At 45.8% G+C, this 23,287-nt stretch overlaps 4 protein-coding genes across 4 annotated transcripts; 2 read left to right on the top strand and 2 right to left on the bottom strand.

Annotated features, from left to right (window-relative positions):
* Positions 1–80: 80 nt before the first annotated feature.
* On the top strand, positions 81–4,837 carry scpep1 (serine carboxypeptidase 1). Its single transcript, XM_084677042.1, has 13 exons — positions 81–298; positions 585–724; positions 834–923; positions 1,020–1,175; positions 1,427–1,501; positions 1,756–1,828; positions 2,277–2,314; positions 2,731–2,859; positions 3,073–3,157; positions 3,507–3,620; positions 3,801–3,938; positions 4,177–4,340; positions 4,522–4,837. Exons 1-13 carry the CDS (start codon positions 235–237, stop codon positions 4,582–4,584), a joined length of 1,329 nt encoding a protein of 442 aa, XP_084533168.1. The 5' UTR covers positions 81–234; the 3' UTR covers positions 4,585–4,837.
* Positions 4,816–10,655, bottom strand: engase (endo-beta-N-acetylglucosaminidase). The gene is made up of 14 exons (XM_084677038.1): positions 10,420–10,655; positions 9,985–10,064; positions 9,458–9,659; positions 9,080–9,228; positions 8,719–8,873; positions 8,332–8,480; positions 7,995–8,166; positions 7,750–7,856; positions 7,444–7,555; positions 7,144–7,328; positions 6,729–6,871; positions 6,528–6,627; positions 6,117–6,228; positions 4,816–5,789 (listed from the first exon to the last, which is right to left on the bottom strand). Exons 1-14 carry the CDS (start codon positions 10,527–10,529, stop codon positions 5,388–5,390), a joined length of 2,178 nt encoding a protein of 725 aa, XP_084533164.1. The 5' UTR covers positions 10,530–10,655; the 3' UTR covers positions 4,816–5,387.
* A 639-nt stretch (positions 10,656–11,294) lies between these two features.
* kpna7 (karyopherin alpha 7 (importin alpha 8)) lies at positions 11,295–14,423 on the top strand. Its single transcript, XM_084677041.1, has 12 exons — positions 11,295–11,429; positions 11,525–11,665; positions 11,731–11,816; positions 12,050–12,218; positions 12,439–12,538; positions 12,616–12,698; positions 12,929–13,015; positions 13,101–13,277; positions 13,385–13,618; positions 13,703–13,885; positions 14,013–14,156; positions 14,261–14,423. The coding sequence occupies exons 1-12, from the start codon at positions 11,364–11,366 to the stop codon at positions 14,345–14,347; spliced, it is 1,557 nt and encodes a 518-aa protein (XP_084533167.1). The 5' UTR covers positions 11,295–11,363; the 3' UTR covers positions 14,348–14,423.
* Positions 14,424–15,991: 1,568 nt separating this feature from the next.
* On the bottom strand, positions 15,992–20,642 carry ddx47 (DEAD (Asp-Glu-Ala-Asp) box polypeptide 47). Its single transcript, XM_084678857.1, has 12 exons — positions 20,482–20,642; positions 20,000–20,093; positions 19,581–19,769; positions 19,267–19,338; positions 18,942–19,060; positions 18,722–18,793; positions 18,408–18,524; positions 17,966–18,112; positions 17,682–17,819; positions 17,071–17,141; positions 16,795–16,924; positions 15,992–16,359 (listed from the first exon to the last, which is right to left on the bottom strand). Exons 1-12 carry the CDS (start codon positions 20,611–20,613, stop codon positions 16,138–16,140), a joined length of 1,503 nt encoding a protein of 500 aa, XP_084534983.1. The 5' UTR covers positions 20,614–20,642; the 3' UTR covers positions 15,992–16,137.
* Between the last annotated feature and the right edge of the window lie 2,645 nt (positions 20,643–23,287).

Raw genomic sequence — 23,287 nt, 5'->3', positions numbered from 1 at the left:
CTCATGTGTATCTATACATTGCTGCATGGGAGGGCGGTATTTTAGCTTTTTTACACTCTGATGAAATGCAAAAGTTAAAACTCCGCCTATTCGGAGTACACTGAGATATAAAACGTGCACACCTACTGTTTCGGTCAGCTGTTCGTCTGATCATATGACTAGAGTTCCCATTCCTCAGTACCACCAGTTTCACGCCCGGTAGCAATCGACGTTGTTGTCATCTTGGCTGAGACAATGGGGTCGTCAAAAGCAAGCTTGTGGGGCATTGTTGTGGCGATCTTCTTGGTCATTGATGCTGGTAAGAATTAATTTGATTTAGCCATTAAATACAATGTTTAGGGACACTTGAGGCTAATTTACATAGCTAGAAATTAGAGGTTAACTTCTGAGGGTAACTTGTTGTTAGGGTTGTACTGTACCTATGATCTAATCAAAAGGGTCCCAGTTCTTCTCATTCGTTTTTGCATTATTTTTTTGGGGAAATTACCGATAGTGAAAGTAAGAACATCCATTATCCCTGACAGACGGTCTACCCGAAGATCAAACTGTACTTATTAATGATGATCACGTGATCTTCCACACAGGGCTGTCGAATCCCGTACGAGCCAAAGAGACTTGGGGCTACGTGGATGTCCGCGAGGGAGCCCACATGTTCTGGTGGCTGTACTATGCTGACAGCCCTTCCGCAAGTTACACTGAACTCCCTCTTGTGATGTGGTTGCAGGTGGGTCACAGAACGAAGCCCAGTTACCTTGCTGCTCTAAATAGATAGATGATTTTGGTATTCATTTATCGCAAAACGTTGGTTTGGGTTTTCCCTGTCTCGTCTCCAGGGCGGTCCAGGAGGATCTGGCAGTGGCTTTGGGAACTTTGAGGAGATTGGACCCCTTGACAGGGACCTGCAGCCCAGGAAAACCAGCTGGGTAATGCTCAACCATCTGGACATAACTGTCATCACAGTAAACATATACATTTTTGACATCACTTCCTGGTCGTTACAATACTGTGTTGTCCTAAAGGTCCAAACCTCCAGTGTGCTGTTTGTGGATAACCCGGTAGGGACCGGCTTCAGCTACACTGACCAGCCTGACTCGTATGCCACCAATGTGGCCACGGTCGCCTCAGACATGCTGGTCCTGCTTAAGCAATTCTTTGCCAATAACAAAGACTTCCAGGTAAGTTAAGAGCACTACATGTCCCCCAAACTGTATTTTTTGCCAGATTGATAATGGATACAGCAGCGCAAGCCACTATGGATATCCGGTCTTTGGTAGAGCAGTGCCTGACTATTCTTAGAGAACCACCATCCATAGGTGGGGTGGGAAGTCTCCAAGAACAGGGTTTGACGTAAATAGTAAATCTGGATGCTCTGCCCTGACTGGTGTTGTGTCAATCCTTCTTAGTCTGACGTGATTATCTTCTGCAGACAATTCCCTTCTACATCTTCTCTGAGTCCTACGGAGGGAAAATGGCTGCTGCCATCTCTTTGGAACTCACCAAGGTAAGGCCGAGCTGTTTGTCCCTAGCGTTTGTCGATGTTGCCAACTGGCAGTAAAATCCTGGAGATTTTACAGGTGTGAGTCACATGTTTGGACAAGTTCTGTCTGAGTGTCAAGACTAGATATTCACCGTCATGTGACACAGAGCTTTACACAGAGGGAAACTTTGATGTTATGGTGCCGAAATGAGTTCTGGCTTCCTGAAAAATATCAATTGTGTCTGTGTGTGATATGTGTGTCATATTTGTCTTTTCAGGCCATCCAAAAAGGGACCTTGAAATGTAATTTTGCTGGCGTTGCCCTTGGGGACTCCTGGATATCTCCGCTGGGTCAGTATAGGAACAACCCCCACCTAGAACATCTAGTAATGCCCTTGTGGAACATCTGACAGCATCCCTCTCGAACCACAGACGGAGAGACAGACTGACAGAAGAATGCACATTACTTAGAAGAATCGCCAAAACCTGGATCATCATACTCTAATTACCCCACTTACTTTTAGTGTGCATATGTAGTCTGTACCAGACTATCTTCATAACATCAGATGAAGTGCTTAGTTTTGACTACTGAGTATTATATGACCATATAAACTTAACAGTGCCGTTTATGTCCACCTTGCAAAACTTCAGCCTGGCACAGCCGTTTTTCTGCATGGACAGACAGTTGTAGCTCCCCAGCCAAAGTCAGCCTGGCTAATGTTTTCCTACCACGATAGTCCTCACTTGGATACTCAAGCTGTCATGTGATGGATAGTGACACAACTTCTGTTTTTTGCAGATTCTGTGATGACCTGGGGGCCTTATCTCTACACCACGGTGATTACAGCTCTCTCTCTCTCTCACACACACACACACACACACCCACTAGTAAGATTGCTAGTGCTACATGTTTATTTTAAAGACAATCATGTGATGTGAAATCCTCCTGTTGACTATAGTTCTTCTGTCAAGTGGCTGGTTAATCTGGTCAAGCTGACACCGTAGTGTTACCCACAGAATTGACCTTTTAAGCATAGCTTAGTAGAACTAGCATCACATCCAACTCCCAATCTCTGCTAAATGACTACAGCCCGGGGACGGTAAACAATGAAGTGATGTAGCTAGAATAGGCAGTGCATACTGGGTAATGTAGTTGTGTCCCTACTAATAAGACTTCATGTATATAGCAAATTTCAAGAATTGCCGCTCAAAGTGCTTTACGTTACTGACTCTGTAATGTGTCCCCTGCTCAGTCCTTGCTGGATGACTACGGCCTGAAAGAAGTGACGGGTGCGGCGGAGGCGGTGAAGCAGGCTGTGGAGCAGGGCTTCTACCAGAAGGCCACAGAGCTGTGGTCGGTCACAGAGACGGTGGTGGAGCAGGTCAGTCACACTAACACAACCGTACGCCATTCTGACGAGTCCAGATGGAGGCTAGGCTAGTTCGATACAAGTTAAGTCTACCCATCTTGTATAGTGACGCCCACAATGCATATAGGTGTATGTTGTGATTATGCATGCCGGGATCTGTCATTTCAGCCATCATAAAGATTTAAAGTGTAATTTCTGTCCTTGGATTGTCTCCACTGATTTCAGAACACAAATGGAGTCAACTTCTACAACATCCTCACCCAGGACCCTGATGAGAAAATGACCTCTGTTGCAGGAGAAGGATTCATCAGTGAGTTTCTCAAATGTTGTCATTGGATTATTCTAGTCTATTGGTGTGAATCTTGTATCCCACATCTGCTCCAAGCAGGCCATCTAAGGGAAATTCCCCATATCTTCTGTTTATTTAGTGGCAGTTTATCTGGTGGCTGAGCGGTTAGGGAATCGGGCTAGTAATCTGAAGGTTGCTAGTTCAATTCCCGACTGTGCCAAATGACATTGAGTCCTTGGGCAAGGCACTTCACCTTACTTGCCTCGGGGGAATGTCCCTGTACTTTCTGTAAGTCGCTCTGGCGTCTGCTAAATGACTAAAATGTAAATAAACTCTTTTATATTAATTTTACTTATGTTTGTTCCTTCAGCCAGGCTGATGCGCCGCCATATTCGCCCCCTCCACCGCCAATCACTCGCTCAGCTGATGAATGGACCAATCCGGAAGAAGCTGGGGATCGTCCCTCAGAACGTCACCTGGGGAGGTACTGTACTGTTCCACAAAGAAGTGGATCATGTATAGATTCTACCATCATAGTTGAAGGAAAAAATGAAACACACACACGGTATAAGAACATCTTTGGTTCACTTCGTGGTGTGCCAGAGTCGGTTTTTCTACTTTGTCCCGATGACTTCCTCCTCGGTCTCTGTCTTGGTCCTCCCAGGCCAGGCAGAGGAGGTGTTCAGCAGCATGGCCGGAGACTTCATGAGGCCCGTGGTGGACATTGTCGACCAGCTGCTGGACGCTGGGGTGAACGTCACCGTCTACAACGGTCAACTGGACCTTATCGTGGACACCATGGGTACGTGACTCACATTCACCCATCAGCTGCTGGTCCACTTAGACAATCTTTTGTTGTTCAAGTTATCAAAAATACATCCTTCAAATCGACTGTGACATAGACATGATGACATGTTCAGTTCAATCTATTGACTAATAAATCATTAAATAATTTGACATGAGGAAAGATTGTCAACAAAGTTGACATGACCGCGCTCACCGACTAATCCCTGATTGGTTGTGTGCGGTGATTGGCGCAGGTCAAGAGGAATGGGTGAAGAAGCTGAAGTGGGCGGGCCTACAAGGGTTCAACAAGCTGAAATGGACGCCATTGGATGACCCCGAGTCCCCGGGCATGACTGGAGCTTTCTGTAAGACCTACAAGAACTTCTCCTTCTACTGGATCCTGAAGGCAGGACACATGGTAAAGGGGGCTGGTCTGGATGCAACTTAAACTGCCAGTATTCTCAGGGTTAAGGACCGTTGGCAGTTTGAAATATGTTTTTATTACAAGATCACTATCTTTTTGAAATTCTACAGAGTACATGGTTGTTGTAGAGTGGCATTCTTTTGACAGATTTTTCTTTTTGTATTACTTATGACAGATCCCTTCAGACCAGGGACCCATGGCCTTACAGATGCTGAAGATGGTGACCCAGCAGGACTGATTCTCTCTCTCTCTGTCTCTCTCTCTCTCATACACACACACACTGATGCCAGCTGGAATGGCTCTCCATCAGTTCAGACAATCAAGACAAATCACCACCAACGGCATTCTGTTCTATACAGCAGACTGTATTTACTATACTGATCAATACCAAATCTCAGACAGTCGTTTCTTAAGATGGATGCTCATGGACTTTCCTCATAAGTGATTGTTTTTTGTAAACTTAACGAACAATAAACTTTTTTTTAAATAAATGGCTGTTTCATACTCAAACCATAGACAAATCTATAATAGTTAAGCAATAACACAGAATAATTCTTTTTTATTATTACATCCATACATGCATTTGTGTTTGAAGTGCCGCAACTGTCCCAGAGTTGATGGGAATACAATCTCAAGGCTTTTTCTAATCCTTAAAATGAAGGGTATAAACTCTGCTGTACGATAAGGCTAGTCATCATGCAGTTTCCATTAAGAAAATGTATAAAAAAAACGTTTTATATTCATGTCTTATATTCTGCTCCACTTTACTCTCACAGTATTTGTGGTGCATTTATGCATATTACTAAAACCAATATTCAAGATGTGTTGCATGGCTTGTATAAGGCAAGGAACTGGGAAATGTCTCTCAATCAATCCACTAATTGTATTTCCCTATCCAAAGCCCCAACTCCTTCTTCTTGCAGTGAGCTGCAAATCAGAGCACGTAAGTAGACACAGCGATCTGCCTGATTGAAGCACCCACCGGGACCACAACCTTTAAACTGACAAACACAGCAGACCAGGGAAGGAAGCGACTCTGGACTATTGAGACACGGCCTCCTGCTCTGCTGTGTAGCTAAGACTGATTCTTCCCCACTGGGACTCCGGAACCAGGAAGCCCTCCCTGGTCACCGGCTCCACCACCAGCTCCAGCAGACCCGGGGGCCTGGGGACGTCCAGCTCCGACAGGCGGAACAGGGGCGCGTGAGCCCGGCCCACCAGAGCCAGCCGGCCAGGGGGGATCCGGGGGTCGGGCCCCCTCAGTCGGCGCCAGTGAATCCGGAAGTGGCGCACCAGCTGGGCCGGGTAGCACCAGCGCAGGGTGGCGTTGAGGACGAGGCGGGGGGAGTCGTCAGGGTTGGTGACGGATAGCCAGACTAGGTCGTGCAGGCCCAGGTCTTTGACAGGGTCGGGAGGAACAGAGAAGCTCCTGGCATCTAGGACCTTGGAAGAGGAGGAAGAGGAGGGAGGACAAGGAGACACAGTTAAGTCATATTTCTTGTTTTAAAAATTCAATTTTATTCTCTTTTTTGGGGCCTTTTGTTGGCACAACTTATTAATAGGACAGATGGAGAGAGCCTTGAAAGCAGGAAGAGAGAGAGAGAGAGGAAGACATGTAGGAACTGGCCTAAACCGGATTCGAACCCAGGCACCCGCATTAGGCCAGGGCCCTTACCTAGTGAGCCAACTTCCCCTTGATAAAAACATTAACGTTAAGTGTCTGTGTGTGTGTGTGTGTGTGTGTGTCGGGGGACGTGGAGAGAGCCTCACCATGATCTCCCCAATCCTGCAGGAAAAAGGCGTGTCCTGAGCCTCCCCTTCCCGGCATACACTCACACACACGTCCCTCAGAGCGCAGCCCTTCAGCTGCAGCTGGGAACACCTGCAGACAGACAGCGCCCCCCAGGGGACAGGAGGAGTAAGGCGTACGCCAGAAATATACGAGGAGCTTCAGATCAAATCTAAATGGATCCAAGTGAGACAAGTCCAATAAATCAAGATCATTCACGTAAGAGAAGACATAGGTGTGGGACATTAGGCTGTGTACAGGTGAGAAGCGGATAGGGGACTGAGGTAGAAGTCTGACAAGAGTAGATGTTGCTGCAGACCACAGGAGGGTCTCTCGTGGACGTACGAGGCAGGTCATGATTAGCAGGCTAGCAGGTGAGGGAGGGACAGTACCTCACAGTCCAGCCTTCTGGGTTCCACTGGCCACAACTCTGGGAGAACTGCCTCACCAACTGGTGCTCCTCCTGCAGAGCCTCTGGATAGACACTGCTGGCTACACACACACACACACACACACACACACACAGTCTGTTTTGTACGTGCTGGAACTAAGAGGCCGTCTCCAGCCAGCGGGAGATGGAGTGCGCGACTCACTCAGTATGTCCTGGGCCCCCTCCTGTGTGCAGAGCGGCGCGTCGCTGGTCTTGAGCTCCAGTGACACGGTGACCCCTGCAGACGGTTTGTAGATGAGGGAAACAAACGTGGTGGAGGCCAGCGGCACGTGGAGGGAGAAGATCCTGATGGGGGAGAGAGAGAGAGACAGAGAAGAGACAACATGACAGCTGGTCACACTGGAGTCCACGAAGCCTCAACAGTGTCCATACAAACGCATCGCACGGGAAGTATTGAATGGCACACAGCAAAACCCAATTTGACACAACAACAGTAAAGAGAAGGGATCAAATGGTATGGAGGGTAAAAGAGACAATGGAGATGATTTGCATTCATCAATCCAGTAGCTGTACTGTTTAAACAAACACACACACACACACCGCCTCCTCCTCCCTACCTGGCAGAGACTTTGGAGAGGCTGGAGGGGAGGAGGCCCTCCACCAGCAGGGAGCAGCCCCCGTTCCAGGCATCCTCGGGGCAGCCTCGTGTCCTCATCCAGCCCCCCTCCTCCAGCTCCTCCCTGTAGTAGAGGGGCTGCAGCTCCTGGCCGTTCAGATTGAACCAGCTCTCTTCCACCTCTGGCTGCACAGGGAAAAGCAGGACAACAGGCAGTTGGTGGTGTACATCGGCGGCCATTTTGTCACATTCAATCGACTTCCATATTTGCGTGTTGCTTCTCCTTCCTCATGCACAGTACCTGTCCCCTCCGGTAGAGTTTCATCCCAAACCCCTGGCAGAAGGACGAGAAGAAGGGAAGCGGAGAGGCCGGTTGGTGGATGTACAGGAAGTCAGACAGGAGACCCCAGAACCTGAAAACAGGATGTGATGTCACAGCATGAATGCCCAGTAAACAAAAAACAACAACAACAACAACAAAAAGGAAATAATTTATTCATAATAATAATTTATTTCAATGAAACAGTCTGTTGCAGTCCTATGCGGTAGGTTAGAAACAATGCAAGTTGATTTGGTGACCAGCATGCTGCAACAATGGTGAGCTCACTTGTCTTGGTTATTGCGGAACTCTGTCTTGTCGGAGAGGGTCTCGTACACCCATCCAGGAGCAAAGATGGCCGTGGACAGATTGTGTTTACGAATCAACTCCAGGGCCTGAACAAGAGAGATTGGAGCTCTGGAGACATTGAAGGTTTAGCGCCACACACACACACACACACACACACACACACCATCTCATATAAATCACTTCTTAAGAACACTCAAGTGCACATCTGGTCACCCGACCCTTACCTTGTTGGTCTCAAACTTCCCTCCTACCACCTCCCCCCTGGCGAACACATCCACGCCCACGTAGATGTCCGCCAGCCTGCCTTGGGCCGCAGAGAAGGCCTCCATCCCAACCAGACTCTGCTCAGTCCAGTTGTAGTTGGTGAAGATGCCATCGCATGCATCGAAAAACACTCTGATGGAGGGATGGAGAGAGAGAGAGAGAGAGAGAGAGAGAGAGAGAGAGAGAGAGAGAGAGAGAGAGAAAAACAGTGACTGAGTGAGAGAAAGGGGAAGAGGCTTTTTCAGTCAGAAAGTGTAAAGATAACTGACTTATCAGGACTTCGTTCCTTCGACCTACTGGTTGGACTGGTTGAGTTCGTTCTGCCACTTGAGCTGGCCGTCCACCAGCACGCTGTCGTACCACAGCACCAGGCTGCCAGGGACCCGCTCGTGGACCTGGTCCGTCAGGTAGCGCAGGAACAGAGGGGTGTTCTTCACTGCCACCTCCTACCACCAGGGGGCGACAGAGATAGAAATCAACATACGCTGAACTTGCTAGGACGACTTTGTGTGCTTGGTAGTGTGACCCTCAACTGAAGAAAATTTGAACAATATAATGTCAGAATATGCAGACTTTAAGATCAATGCCAGAACGAACAATTTATTTTTGCATCTTTCAGATAGTTACCCTCCACCATATAATGTTTTACATCATGATGCAAAAAAATAATATCCCAGTGCTCACATTAAGAGTGTTTTCGATGTTTATGAGCCAACCATCGAAGCCGTAGTAATGCGTGATCTGGACCAGCCTATCAGCTACAGCGCGGTAAGACTCCTCGTCTTTCAGGAAGTCCTCGCAGATCGTTTTCCCATCCGTCCACTCGGTGATGAAGGTGCCTGGAAAGCCAGCCAATCAGATTCTACGATTAGCTGCTCGGTGACTGAAAAGGCCCAGCAGACCTTCCGAGAGACTGTTGACAGAACCATGAGCTAGCTAGTCATGGGTCTTGTGCTTGAGCCTCATAACTGTGTTACATCAACACGTCTTAACTGGCGTACGCTCAGCGCATCGTCAGTGAACAGGGACTGTTTCAGAGTCTCACCCAGCACCAGCACTCCGTGTCTGTGGGCTGCGTTGGTCCACACGGCAGGGGGGATGGTGACCATGTTGTGGCTGAAGTAGTTGAAGATGTCGATGTACTGCCAGTGGTAGAAGACGTAGGGAGCGTCCGACGAGGCCCCCTGAACGTACCTCAGACAGGAAGGAGAGAAGGTAAACATGGAGGCCATGGGCCTGGGGTCTGGCATCAGACACACAGGGAAACTACATTTACATTTAGTCATTTAGCAGACGCTCTTATCCAGAGCGACTTACAGTAAGTACAGAGACATTCCCCCCGAGGTAAGTAGGGTGAAGTGCCTTGCCCAAGGACACAACGTCAACGTCACACCTATGTAGGAACCCACATGTGACAACATACCTGTCGTCAAGGTAACCGCCCATCATATCATGTGACACCAGCGTCCTGCGCGGACAGCTCGCCAGCGGTGGCTCCCGTTTGGCCAGGGGGACTGTTGCCACGTTAAAAGGGTTGGCGTCGCTCTGTCTCCACGACAACAACTGATCCAGGGTCTGAAGACCAGAGCTGATTGGCTCAGTCGTGTCAGGGTCATAGTGTTTAGCTGTACCAAACAGACAACGACTGGTCAGTTCATGCCATGACTTCCTCACTCTGCATCTCATTTATCAACATCATGCACTCGATCACTCATTTGAGTTGTGTAAAACGTTGCCATGTGGTATTGGGCTGGGTTTAATGTTGTTAACGACTGTGTCTGTAGATATTTCTGTGTACTTAAAAAAAAAAAAAATGTCCTGCTTGAGAAACATACAACATCAGAAAGACAATGTTTCTCCCTCCCGTTTGTCATGATAAGCGTAGCAACCTTTAGTTAGCATACAAGTGTAGTTAGGTGTCATGCAGTGTTTAATTAACAGACAGCTCACCTGGCAGTGATGAGGCGCCATACTTGATGACTTCATGGACAGTTACAGATTCCATTGCTTTATCATAACAAGATTTCAAGCTGGTAGAAGATGTAAAATCGATGTCATGGATTTTTCAGGACACGGAATACAATACGAATGGTCTTGTAACACAATACATAGCCAATTGTTCGAAGACATTACGCAGACACTGACCTGATTTCAAACATTATTTCAAAAACGATATCTTCAGAGAAATATGACTTGTGTCTTAGAAATACCGGAAAAGGGGCTAGGCTTAAAACTTGGCTTGCAATGACTGTATAATGTATATATACAACAATTTTACAACATAATAATAGAAGCAGTAGATGTAATTGGCATTATGTCTGGAAATACACACAAATCCAACGTGAAACAGATCTCGCTGTAAACAAAATGTTGCTATTGTGTTACCCGCCGCTTGTGTCAGTTTTGGCCACCTTGGCCGCGCTAGATTCATCTTCTCTTTTTCTCCGTTTATTCCGGACCATGTCTCTGCAGTCCGTTTTCTGTGCATTGTCCATCTCCAAGAATGTAATGAATACTGGACAAAGTCTATGAATTACTTGTTTACTGATTATACAGGAATCTTTAAAATGAAAATAAAAGTTACTTGTGTCGTCTATTGGCTGAAGTATCAAGACGCTCTCGCGTGCGTTTTAGTTGACCAATGGTTGCTCAGATCGAAGTATCGCGTGGAAAGCATTTTGACCGCGGCTGTCAGATTCAAGCAGTCAAAGCTAAATCGTTGACACCCAGATGCATGCACGAGTATTAGAATCAGTTTGATTCAAAGGTATTAATAATTTGAACAAATAGCTTTAAAAAAAAAATACATTTGGGGTTTTACATTTATGCACATGCTTTTGGACATTAGGTTACTGATTTGAAAGTTTAGTACAAATATTTTTATATTGTATTTTTAAGTAGGCTAACTTATATCTTTAACTTGAGAGCCGAATTGCTATTGAGGACTAATAACAAAGAGTATCGAAGCACTCTTTGTTAATACAATGATGAGTCCCTTTTTGTCGTCTGTGTGTTCTGGAATAATTTTCCGGTTGATGTCTTATTTTCAAAATCAAGTCAGAAAATGAGAAATGTTTTTTTGTTTCTTTCTATCTTTCCCAAAAATACTAGAAAGAATACATAGCATTCATGTAATCAGGTATAAATATGAGTATAGCCTATATTATAGCCCGCCGAAAATGGCATATCTAACAAATCATTGACAACAAGATGCACCTGTTGTAGCTCACGGTTTTCATACTTAACTGCATGTCAATACGATCGTTCACACTACAGCTTTGTTTCCCGACTAGAAGCTCCGTCCATATACTTGTGCTTTAAAGTTCACCATGCCGACGAAGAATGTTGTGGATGAACGTATGACAAAGTTCAAAAACAAGGGGAAAGAACCTGCGGTGAGCCAACATGTAATTTATTCATGACACGATTTGTGGGATGCACTTCATTGTAGTCTTCTAATTTCTTAGATTCTTCTCTTTTTCACCTGTAGAAACTTCGTGAGCGTCGAATCGCCGAGTGCGTTGAGTTACGGAAAGCACATAAGAATGAGAACTTCTTGAAAAGGAGAAACATTTCTACTCTACCGGACGACAAGGCTTTGTCACCGGAGTACATCACCGATAATCACGAGGTAGATGGACTGAAGTAGTGTTCGTTTTGTCTAGCCTGCTTAAAGTAATCAAATATTGTTTTTAGGCCATTAGTACAGCAATCGAGGACATAATTGGCCACGTGAACAGTGACTGCAAGGACAGGCAGGCTCGAGGTTGCCAAGCTGCCCGGTGAGTCAACTTCACGAATTGGAAATCAGGCATGATCACACACTTCTTGACGTAATCAAACCAGCGAGCAATTTATTTACAAAGGTCACAACATTTCGCACCCTGTCATTTTTCCATTCGAAAACTTGGGAAGTGGCCTGTGAAGGCCTGTAATAGGCTTGTGCGCTTCCAAGTGTTGGTCGTCTATTTCGAAAGCAGGAAGTGTGTTCAAGACGACAATTCCCTGTTTTCAGAAAGCTGCTGTCTCGAGAGCGAAACCCTCCTCTGAAGGAGATCGTGGATGCGGGGCTGCTGTCCCGCTTTGTGGAGTTCCTCGGCAGAGATGACGATCAGACTCTGCAGTTCGAAGCGGCGTGGGCGCTCACTAACATCGCGTCTGGCACCTCGTGGCACACACAGCAGGTGTGTAACATTGCCGCGGGAACTAGGGGTGCTTGGGGTGCAGCACCCCCTGCTGACGGCACAATATTTTAAAATAATGTGACTTAAAAATCCACTGCACCCCCCCCCCCCCCCCCTCTTGATAAAAATGTTTCATGGCTATGTGTGTGACTGTTCCTATTGCTCTTCAGATGGATATCAATCTAATGTTTAACTGTATAGGCTACTTTCTGTATTCCAGGTGGTTGAACATGGCGCAATACCGGCCTTCATATCACTGCTGGCGTCTCCCATGCTGCACATCAGTGAGCAGGCTGTCTGGGCTCTGGGTAATATCGCAGGTATCCTCTCAACCAGACCCTTGCGCTCACGTCCAGATGTTTCTTGAGATGGGTACCAGTTTGTACTTTCTTCTCAGGTGACGGGGCGGCGTATCGAGATGCTCTGATCGAATGCAACGTCATTCCTGCGCTGCTGACTCGCATCACCCCCGACACTCCTGTGAGTCTTCCTAGTCCTTGGCACGATCCCTAAAACCTACATGTGCAATGTGTCCTCACTCCAGAGGTACTCGTACTTTATTAGTACTCCTGTAAGCCAATGTGCACCCTCATGTTTCCTCATTTAGGCTAAGACGAGGTCAAAAAAAAGGGTTGGGGTTGGGCTTTGTAACACTGAAAGGGGGAATGTACCTTAGAACCGTCTATGCCGTCTTGTTGTTCCCTATCCAGGTGGGCTACCTGCGGAACCTGACTTGGACCCTGTCCAACCTCTGCCGCAACAAGAACCCCTTCCCACCCATGTCGGCCGTGAAGCAGGTACCCAGAATACTCTGCTTTGCCAGTGTGCTTGGTTCACAGACAAGTCTTAAAATGTTGTAATCAGAGCTTTTTTCGTCGGCAGTTGCTGCCCTCGCTGATCCAGCTGCTTCACCTGAGTGATAAGGACATCCTGTCAGACGCGTGCTGGGCCGTCTCCTACCTAACTGACGGCGCCAACGAGCGCATCGACGTCGTGGTGACGACCGGCATCGTACCCCGCCTGGTGGCACTCATGGGCTTCGAGGAGCTGACCGTGGTGGTAGGGACGCGGCCAGAAACTCGTCAGCCCGTTTTTTTTTTGTTGCTCTAAAACAAGCTTGCAGAGGGTCAAGTTTTATAGGTTGGTTGTGTGCTTTCTCCCTCCAGACACCAGCCCTGCGGTCCATAGGAAACATCGTAAGCGGCTCAGACGTGCAGACCCAGGCGGCTATCGACGCCGGCGTGCTGGCGGCGCTGCCCCTGCTGATGAAGCACCCCAAGGCCAGCGTCCAGAAGGAGGCTGCCTGGGCCGTGTCCAACATCGCGGCGGGTCCCTGTCAGCAGATCCAGCAGCTGATCACCTGCGGCCTGATCCCGCCACTTGTAGACCTGCTTCGAAACGTAAACCGGGAGGATGTCGGGACTGCTTTGCTTGATCGGTTCACCGTTCAGTCATGTTTTGAGACGTTAATTATTTTTTTCAAGGGGGACTTTAAGACCCAGAGGGAGGTGGTGTGGGCCATCACCAACTTCACCAGCGGAGGCACTGTGGAGCAGGTGGTCCATCTGGTGCAGAGTGGTGCACTGGAAGGCGTTCTCGCCATGCTGCAGGTCAAAGATGCCAAGACCATCCTGGTCATCCTGGACTCCATCAACAACATGTTCATGGTGAGGCGTAGGGAACTAACCAGGACCTGTGACCTTGGGTGTCACGTGTTTTCAGTGACCAATTGGTTTGTTCTCAATGGAAAAATCAAGATATTAAGATGGTGTCCTTGGTCCCTCATGTTACTAGGCAGCTGAAAAGCTTGGGGAGGTTGAGAAGCTGTGTCTCTTGGTGGAGGAACTTGGAGGGCTGGACCGCATTGAGATGTTGCAGAACCACGAGAATGACACTGTATACCGAGCTGCCCAGAGCCTCATTGAAAAGTACTTCAATGTGAGTTTCAAACTGTGCCGACAACTTTAGGCTCAAGGTTATTGCAGATCATTGATTTCTCATGCGTGTGAATGGACCCTTCTTGGTTTAATCCCCCTCTCTAGGACGAGAAGGATTGTCTGAAGACTGAAGCCACGGAGTCTGGCTTTGTGTTCCACACCCCAGAAGTCCAAAAGGCCTTTGAGTTTTAATACATCACACTACCCTTTTCATGCCCTGATGTCATATTTAAAAATGAAACTAATAAAATTATATTTTTGGAAATGAGCTTTCAGCTTGAGTGTTGCTGTCTGAATGGGAATGCTTGTTGTAATGGTACATGATTGACAATACCATCTACAAGACAGGTCCTGGGTGAGTCAGAGCTGCCGGCACACGTGGCAAGTATGCATTTGCCCACCAATTTTGTATTTATCTATTAAAAACAAACTAACCATTGCAATGGATAAACTTTTCTTGCTATTGAACAAGTTGATAAAATACTTCAAATTGCAGCCTGTTAATGCTTGACAAATGCTGACTGCAAGTTAATGCTGTCAGTCAGTGATCTCCTCGCTACAGCCAACCCGGCCCCAGAGTCAGAGCATTGACCACCCCTCAACAAATCATTGCTGCGAACGCTAAAGCATAGACTGTATTAAAAAAATGAGTCAGTGCAGATGGTAAAAACATTTTGCCCCACCACTTTTGGACCTGTGGTGCCACCTCTGAGAAGAGCAATTTCACTGACACAGAAATTAAACACGAGTGCGTTGGGGTTAGAATTGAAGGCAAACATTTAGTGAAATATACAAGGCATCAAACGAGAGTTGACATGTTACCAAGCAGCCAAACGGTAGCATAGTCGGAATGTATTTGGGGGTTCCGTTCAAAAAATAAGGGCCTACAAAAACTCTTGAGCCTCAAATCTGGTACAGCCCTGAAGATTTTAGTACCCAATTGCTCTGAAAATGCCAAGTCAATGAAAGGGATAGTTAAGATGAGTTCAAGACTAAAATATGTATTTATAACATGAGGTGCAGGTGTTTGTTATATTCGTTTAACAGACTTTTGCAGGCACTGAAAAAGGACACTATGGTAGATAGCTTTTGCTTAGGTCTTCTGATAGGGCTCCCAGAAATGGACTTGTCGCTCCTTCTATTTTCCTCAAAGTTGCATCGCATTATACACTTTATTGACATTATTACACGCGAAATTGTGACCTCTGACTTACATCAGCGACACAGGCTTTTCCTAATCACACCCAAATTATGGCTATGCAGGCATATAAAAACAGTACAATGACAGTATCAATGATGCAATAAATATAATGTAAATAATTAATAGGCATATTTCTGTACTGGACATAACCAAGGGTTATGTGCTGATTAGGTTAATATTGCAAGGTATAGATCAAACACTGTTTATTATATTCAGAACATTTCAAACAGTATAGAAATAAAGTAATCACTATCTTTAATTGTTGTTAACTGATCAATGTTTTTTAGGACAGACCTCTTCAGCCCCAGTACCTTTTGTGGCTATGCTAATGCAACCAACTAGGACATGCTGAATCTAAAGACAATCTGACAACCAAGATTTCTTGATGTCTCTCATTTGCTCCTAACGTGGTAGTTCAAAGTACGTGTAGCACTCATTTCAATCTTTAAACTGGTGTAAGAAGGGAATTTAAGAGTTCTCGTTCATCTTTTGCTGGTGCTGCCTATCTTTTCCAATTTTAATGTTTCCCCTCGAATTCCACTGTTGAGCTCCCCCCCCCTCCTTGGTTCAATAACCTGTCTCCACGCCCCAGTATTACATAACCACCTAAAATATCATGATACACAAACACAATCTTGAGACAACACTAACATTTTATTACAAATGAGAATCAGACATTAAGGTAACAGAAGGTATTTAGGAATTAAATAGCTCGTCTATTAGGTGCGTCATGGAAAGTATTACGTCATGGGATTATGTACAGTTGAGATCAATCCTCCAATCAATGACCGCCCCTCCATGCTCCTCCCCCCTGACTTTTTCCTCCTCCTCCTCTTCCTCTGCCTCCTCCTCTTCCTCCGCCGCCTCCTCTTCCTCCACCTCCTCTTCCTCCTCCTCCGCCAGCACCTCCTCTCACTTTCTTCCTCACACCGCTGGACTGCTCGGTGTCATCCCCCTCTCCGTCTCTGGGTCTTTTCCGTTTCTCCCCCTGTTCCTTCATTTCCTGGGAGGTGAAGTGACAGGAAAGGGAAGTAGAGTGTGTGAGGTTACTCACAGGTAAAACAAGACAGACTCCGTTTAAGGTCTGTCAGCACTGATGTTACAAAATATTAGTATTGCTGAATCCTAATCGGAATGAGAAGTTACAAGGTTCACCATTTATCCGTAACAATTGTGCATGTAAAATGTTATTGTAAGACATGTTAACACATTAATACACCAAGGGCAACACGGATACACGGTTGTATTCAAATTATATTTATATAGACAGATGAGGGCAAAATGACATTGATTCTAACCATGATTTGGAGTCAGATTAGAGCTTGGGCTGTTTACAGCTCACTCAAAGCACATTCAGGGGAGGATGGGGCTTCATTTGGAAGAGGCCTGAAGCAGGTAGGCATTTCCTGATGCAGGATGACAACATTTGGCTACTCACTATTCTTGCGTATCGCTGGGCCTCGCTGACTCTCTCCACCAGCATCATCACTTCCTCTTCCTGTGTGGGGAAGGCGGGCAGCTTCTTCCCGATCAGCGTCTCGATTCGCTGGTACAACTCCACGTCGTACCTGGGGGAAGCCAATGATGTATCAGTCTACCAAAAATAGTCACAATACCTTTTATTTTTTGGGAAACAAGAATAATACTTCAAAAGATGAAGTGAATAGGAGCTGAAGAATGAAAGCAGTTTTGAGGAATTGTTCCGGTCTCTTACTGTGTCACAAACGTGATGGATTTTCCAGACCGTCCAGCTCTGGCTGTCCTGCCCACTCTGTGGATGTAGTCCTGAAAACCAAACAGTCAACATGGCAGCAGTCAACATGGCAACAGTCGACATGGCAACAGTCGACATGGCAACAGTCGACATGGCAGCAGTCGACATGGCAGCAGTCGACATGGCAGCAGTCAACATGGCAGCAGTCAACATGGCAACAGGCAACAGTCAACATGGCAACAGTCAACATGGCAACATGGCAACAGTCAACATGGCAACAGTCAACATGGCAACAGTCAACATGGCAACAGTCAACATGGCAACAGTCAACATGGCAACATTCAACATGGCAACATTCAACATGGCAACATTCAACTTGGCAACAGTCAACATGGCAACAGTCATAATGGCAACAGTGAGTGGGCTCCAGTGGGAGAGGATGGGGCTGGAAAGACCATCTTGTTATTGTATATTTTATTATGTTTTATGACTGTAAGTAAAATTGTACTGTAGCTCTTCGAGTTCAATAGAGGCACATTACTAATCAAATGTACTATTACTACTATATCATCATTATTATTATTAGTGGTAAGGAGGGGGTAGGGCTTTACCTTGGAATGAGTAGGGATGTCATAGTTGATGACACAGTCCACGTGTGGGATGTCCAGTCCTCTGGACGCCACGTCAGTTGCCAGCAGCACCGAGCGCGACTTGGACTTGAACTTGTTCAGCGCTCCGAGGCGTTTATTCTGATTGGCGAGGGACGCAAGTAAACAATTACACCAAATGTATGGGAACCAAACTGACCCCAGCCTTTAGGTGCGCATCGGCACGGCCTCGCTGGAGGTTTATCTTGTGTGAGGCGTGTTTCATTCGGATGCGGGGGCAACCCCACCTGGCTCATCTGCCCGTGCAGAGGGATGGCGGTGATCCCCAGGTTCCTGAGCAACAGCGCCACCCTCTGGGCGTTGTTGCACGTGCTGCAGAAGATCATGAAGGAGTTGCCAGCCAGCTCGTTCAGGATGGACACCAGATAGCAGTCCTGCCGGACAACAGAGGGTTCAACAAACAGGATCTCAAACTGATGTACACAGAGTGGAACCTCATCTCTGTTCAGAGATAAACTCAGATTCACTCAAACTAAACCTTTTCAGAACAGAACTGACTATGACAAGTGAAGGCCACCAGACTCATTGCCCTTTTCTTTCATTTTTATGGTACTCTATATAACACTTTTGTACATATTACACCGCTCACATTATTAAACGGCATTTAAATGTGTGCTGAATACTCACTCACTGAATATACACAGTAAACCACCGCATCGTTATGGTTACCTTGTACTTGGAGGGGATGAAGACGTAATACTGCTGCAGCTTCTCCACAGTGGAATACTTGGTGGACACGGCACACTTCACTGGATCCTTCAGAGCGGCGCGCTCCAGTTTCTGAACCTGAGAACACAGAACGTGTACCGGTCAGTTCCCAGAATACTAAACTTGTTATATTCTGCCAGACCATCAGATTATACGACACTGGGAAGGAGACAGGTTAAATGGTGTAGCTCTCACAAAAACTATTTCTATGTGTTGTCATATTTGTCAGAAAACAATTTATTGTGTGTTTGACATGTCTGATACGATAGCAGTACCTTTTTTGTCATGGTAGCGGAGAAAAGGAACGTGCGTCTGTCTCTGGGAATAACTTTCAGGATCTTATCAACCTGGGAGTGGGAGAGGAAGAGACCTTTCAGCTAACAGCGCCATTTCTCCACAGCTACGGCCAACTCAAAGCCGGTATTTACAAACCCAAAGTCAGGATGTGGCGTTGTTTAACGGAGTTATGCTGGTTTTTGACCCTTGCACCCCTACCTCAGTCTCAAAGTCCATGTTGAGGATGCGGTCAGCTTCGTCCATGACCAGAAACTTGAGTGCTCGGAGGGAGAAGCCCTTGGTGTTCTCCATGTGGTCAATCAGTCTTCCAGGTGTGGCTGCAAATGCAAAATCAATGCTACTTAGCACCAGAAAGCTACATGACTCACGGATACTAGAAATGCAAACAGTGAGTGTGTACCCTTGTCTGACATTCATTACTTCCTACAACCTCAACAGCTCACAAATGCACATTTTGGATTTCATGGTGATGCCATCAATCACTGTGTTGTAAAGTCAATTGGGATTGGGTGCTGTTCCTCACCAATAATGATGTGCGGTTTCTTGGCCAATACCAGGGACTGAGACATCATGTCGATTCCTCCTACGATGACAGCTGTAAAAGAAAAATGACAGGGGGTCAACAACATTTCCTTAAATCCACATTCACAATAAAAGGCACATTTACATGTTCAAGCCATTGTTGGTCGCAGGTTAAGGTATTTAATTGTTCTACCAATGTGATCCATGTCTGTTACATTGATGTGGTGGTCCTGGACCTCAAACATAAATGTGTGTGTACATTGGTGGGTCTTATCTAGGTCCACAGTGGTGTGTGTGTGTGTCTGTTTTACATACCACACTTGACTCCAATGCTGGAGCCCAGGGCTTCAAACTGCTCTGCAATCTGGAAAGCCAGCTCTCTGGTGGGGGTGAGGACCAGTGTGTGCAGCCGCTGGGCGGACGACAGGAGGGACTGGAGGATGGGCAGGGCGAAAGCTCCCGTCTTCCCTGAACCCGTCTCTGCCAGACCTATCACATCGCGCCCTGTGGCGAGGGGCGAACAAACCATGGTATGAATTCAATTAATTCAAACAAAGTATAAATTAGAGATGTAAGGAAGAGAGAGGATGGTGAGAGAATCCTGAATTTTGACAAATAAATACATTTTAAAAGCCCTGAGGTAGAACTTTATCGTCAACGATACTCCACAGACCCGCCTTTAAATGGCAATCTAGCTTTAAGTTATAGCCTACTTTTCTAGCTATCGTTCTCACCCTGCAGTGCTACCGGAATAGCCTCCACCTGGATCTTCGTAGGAGTCTTCCATCCCAGCTGATCACAGGCTTCACACAGCACCTCCGTCACACCCTGTTAATATAACAAGTTGTACCCAAATGCAGGCGCGGACACGCATGGTACAGAGGCCAACAAACAGTCTATGCAGATGTTGAACTTCAATGCCTCTGTAGCCATGCATGTAAACAATGTAGGTCCTTAGATCGGGGAAGACGTTTGCTAGTTAAAATGCTAGTAAATAGTTGCTAGAAAAATATTTGCTAGTAAATAGTATTTAATAACAAAAGGACGGTGGTTTCTAAAAATCCAGAATTAAAACCAAATTCCTGGTTCCAAACCATACCCAAGATACATACGGTAGCTAGATTTAAAGAACTACAGTAGCCAGCTAGCAACACTTTTTTGCCGGTAGTGGTTTTTTTTTCTTTCTAGTGTGTGACTTCTGAACCGGCCAACTTACTAAATCCTTGAAGGTCTTCACTGGGACATCATGTTCGCCCACATTAATATGATCGTCATTAGCATTACTACTCGAAGGTTCGAGTGCATCATCTATATTTGTCTCTGTATCTTTTTCTGTCTCGTCAGCCATGCTGGTTAGCCCAAACGTGTTGTCTAGTCCGTAAAGCGCATGCGCTCGGAGGTCAACAGACAGCTAGGTTTGACGTCACGTCTCCGCTACAACTTCTTTACTTGCTACTGCTACTTTGCTCTGTAATTTTTTTGTAATATATTTATTTGTCTTACTTATTTTTCACAAAATTTTATGTACTGTTTTTTCTGTTGAATAAAAATAAAATAATTTCTCAATTTACGCAATGAAGTGGTGCGACGTACATCCTGTTATCATCCACCCGTCTGTTTACTTCCAGGCAGCGCTACGGTTACTCTACAGTTGTCTTCATAGATATATATATATATAGATGTATATGTATACCATACATATATTGTCTTCGCCTTGGTACCTACCATTTTATCCTTAACATATCTATTTTTATATGTAGTATATTTGATTATTTTGATAATCACCTCTGTGTCTTTTAGCAGTGTCTAGAGAGCTAGGCTAGCTGGCTACAAGTTTCAAATGAAAAAAGGCACCGTTAAGTTATTGAGGAGGGCTGCCCCGGGTGCCATGTGTTGTGGTTCCAATTTGGGTGGGGAAGAATACAAGGTTAAATGCCAGAACAAGTTCTTTATAGTTTAATAAGAAATTATGCAAATCAAACAATGAATACAATACACCATGGTGTCTCAATCTAGATCGGTGATACCAGTCAATGTTACCAGTCTCGCTTCGTACAGCAGAGAAGACAAAGGCCTGGGTGAGAACAGTCTTGACAGAAGTCTTTAGGGAGTTCTGCCCAGTCCAATTATGCCTGAGCTATGCAGGGCACACAGGCCTTGTACCCCTCCGGGGAGGGATGTGTTTGTCAGGTGATTTGGGCAGTTAAGGTGGGCAGTACAAGGGTCTGGTGATGTCTCAGGGGGCAGACCCAGAGGTCAGGTGATGTCCCAGGGGCAAAAGGATACATCTTCCACCAGCTGTAACCGGTTCTGATCCCTCCCCTAGAGCAGTGGTTCTCAATCCTGGTCCTCGGGACCCCCTGCCCTGCATGTTTTAGATATTTCCCTGCTCCAACACACCTGATTCAAATAAATGCTCCTGATAACGACCCATTCATTTGAATCAGGTGTGTTTGAGGAGGGAAACGTCTAAAACATGCAGGGCAGGGGGTCCCGAGGACCAGGATTGAGAACCACTGCCCTAGAGGGGGGAGTTATGTGGCCTAATGTATCTCCTTATCACCTGGTGTTGATTCTCAAGAGTTGTGAGGCCCATAGTCCCCTGTTGTGATCATTCTTCTTCTCGTCCCAAAACGACACATTCTCCTGAACATGGCTCTCTTCTCACTTTCACAGACACAGTCTCTTTCTGGTGCATAATCATACATTTGGAATATATGTTCGGAACAGACATCCATGTTTGACGTCAAGTCTTCGCCACAACTTCTTTACTTTCTACTGCTACTTTGCTTTTTTTTATTTTAAATATTTATATTTTTTGTACTACTTATTTTGCACCCTGACAATGTTCTGTACTCGTTCTTGTATTGAATTAAAAAAGTTAAAAATAAATCACTACTTCCACAATGTAGTGTGACGTATATCCGTTTTGTGAAACGCCCTCTGTTTACCTCCAGGCACATGCAGCGCTCGAAAGTTGTCTTGCCTTGGTGCGCACCGTACAGTGCTTTGATCCTTAAAATAGCTCATTTGATTTTCACAGCCAGTACATGTAGTTAATATTATTTACCGTTCGTTTTTGTATTTAGTGTATTTGTTTACCACCTCGGTGTCTTTTAGCGAGGTTAGCCAACCAGAGCTAACCTAGCTGGCTTCAAGTTTATAATGAAAAAAGGCACCTTTAAATTATTGAAGAGGGCGGTCAGATCTGCCGAGATTTGCGCCGTTCCTTTTTGCTCAACATCGGCTAAGTACTTTACCGTGAGCTTTCACTGCTTTCCAGCTGATGCTGAGCTCAGGGCACAGTGGGAAGTTAACATTCGAAGAGATAACTTTACCGTCACCAATCGGTCCAGGGTGTGTAGCAAGCATTTTCTACCGGAAGACAAGTCTGAATCTCCGAAAGGACTTCGTCGTCGTCTCAAAAAGGGGGCCTTGCCTGTGTTGTTCGAGTGGAATGGCTATCAAGTCCGTCAACGTGCGGGTGATTCGGAGAGAAGAGAAAGACCAGTGCTACAGAACTGCACAAATCAGATGGACGCGAAGGACGAGGGTGGAATGGAAGTGCTGTCTGACCACGACTACTGTAAAGTCCCTAAGCCGGCTGCAGATGACTTGTCTTTGAGAACGCGGGGTGAAATTGAGGAAGAAATCCTAAAACTGAAAAAGCAGGTGGAGGACATGACCTGATGCTGATGGGTGGTTTGCTAACGATTTGTTATTTTTCAACGAATAAATTGTTGTTTAGAAAGTTTACTAGTTTTTGTAGTTCTTTTAGTTCCTTCGACATATTCATTAATTTCCTCTTTAGTTATTTGAGTCAGGATCATGTGTTGTGCAGACATTGTACATGCATGATCCTGTACGGCTGGGTGTCATTTGGTACGATTTAAAGCCTTCTGTTTGTAACATGTTTATTTTGAATTTGATTCAATTACTTTGCAATGATATTAAATATACATTTAATTTACTTTACTTTGACCATTGTTGCTCTGATTTAACCCAGTCACAAAACTGCAATT

The sequence above is a fragment of the Hypomesus nipponensis genome, chromosome 17, assembly GCF_054491055.1.
Source record: "Hypomesus nipponensis isolate SF chromosome 17, ASM5449105v1, whole genome shotgun sequence".
Lineage (NCBI taxonomy): Eukaryota > Metazoa > Chordata > Actinopteri > Osmeriformes > Osmeridae > Hypomesus > Hypomesus nipponensis.
This window is presented reverse-complemented; position numbering and strand designations above follow the sequence as displayed.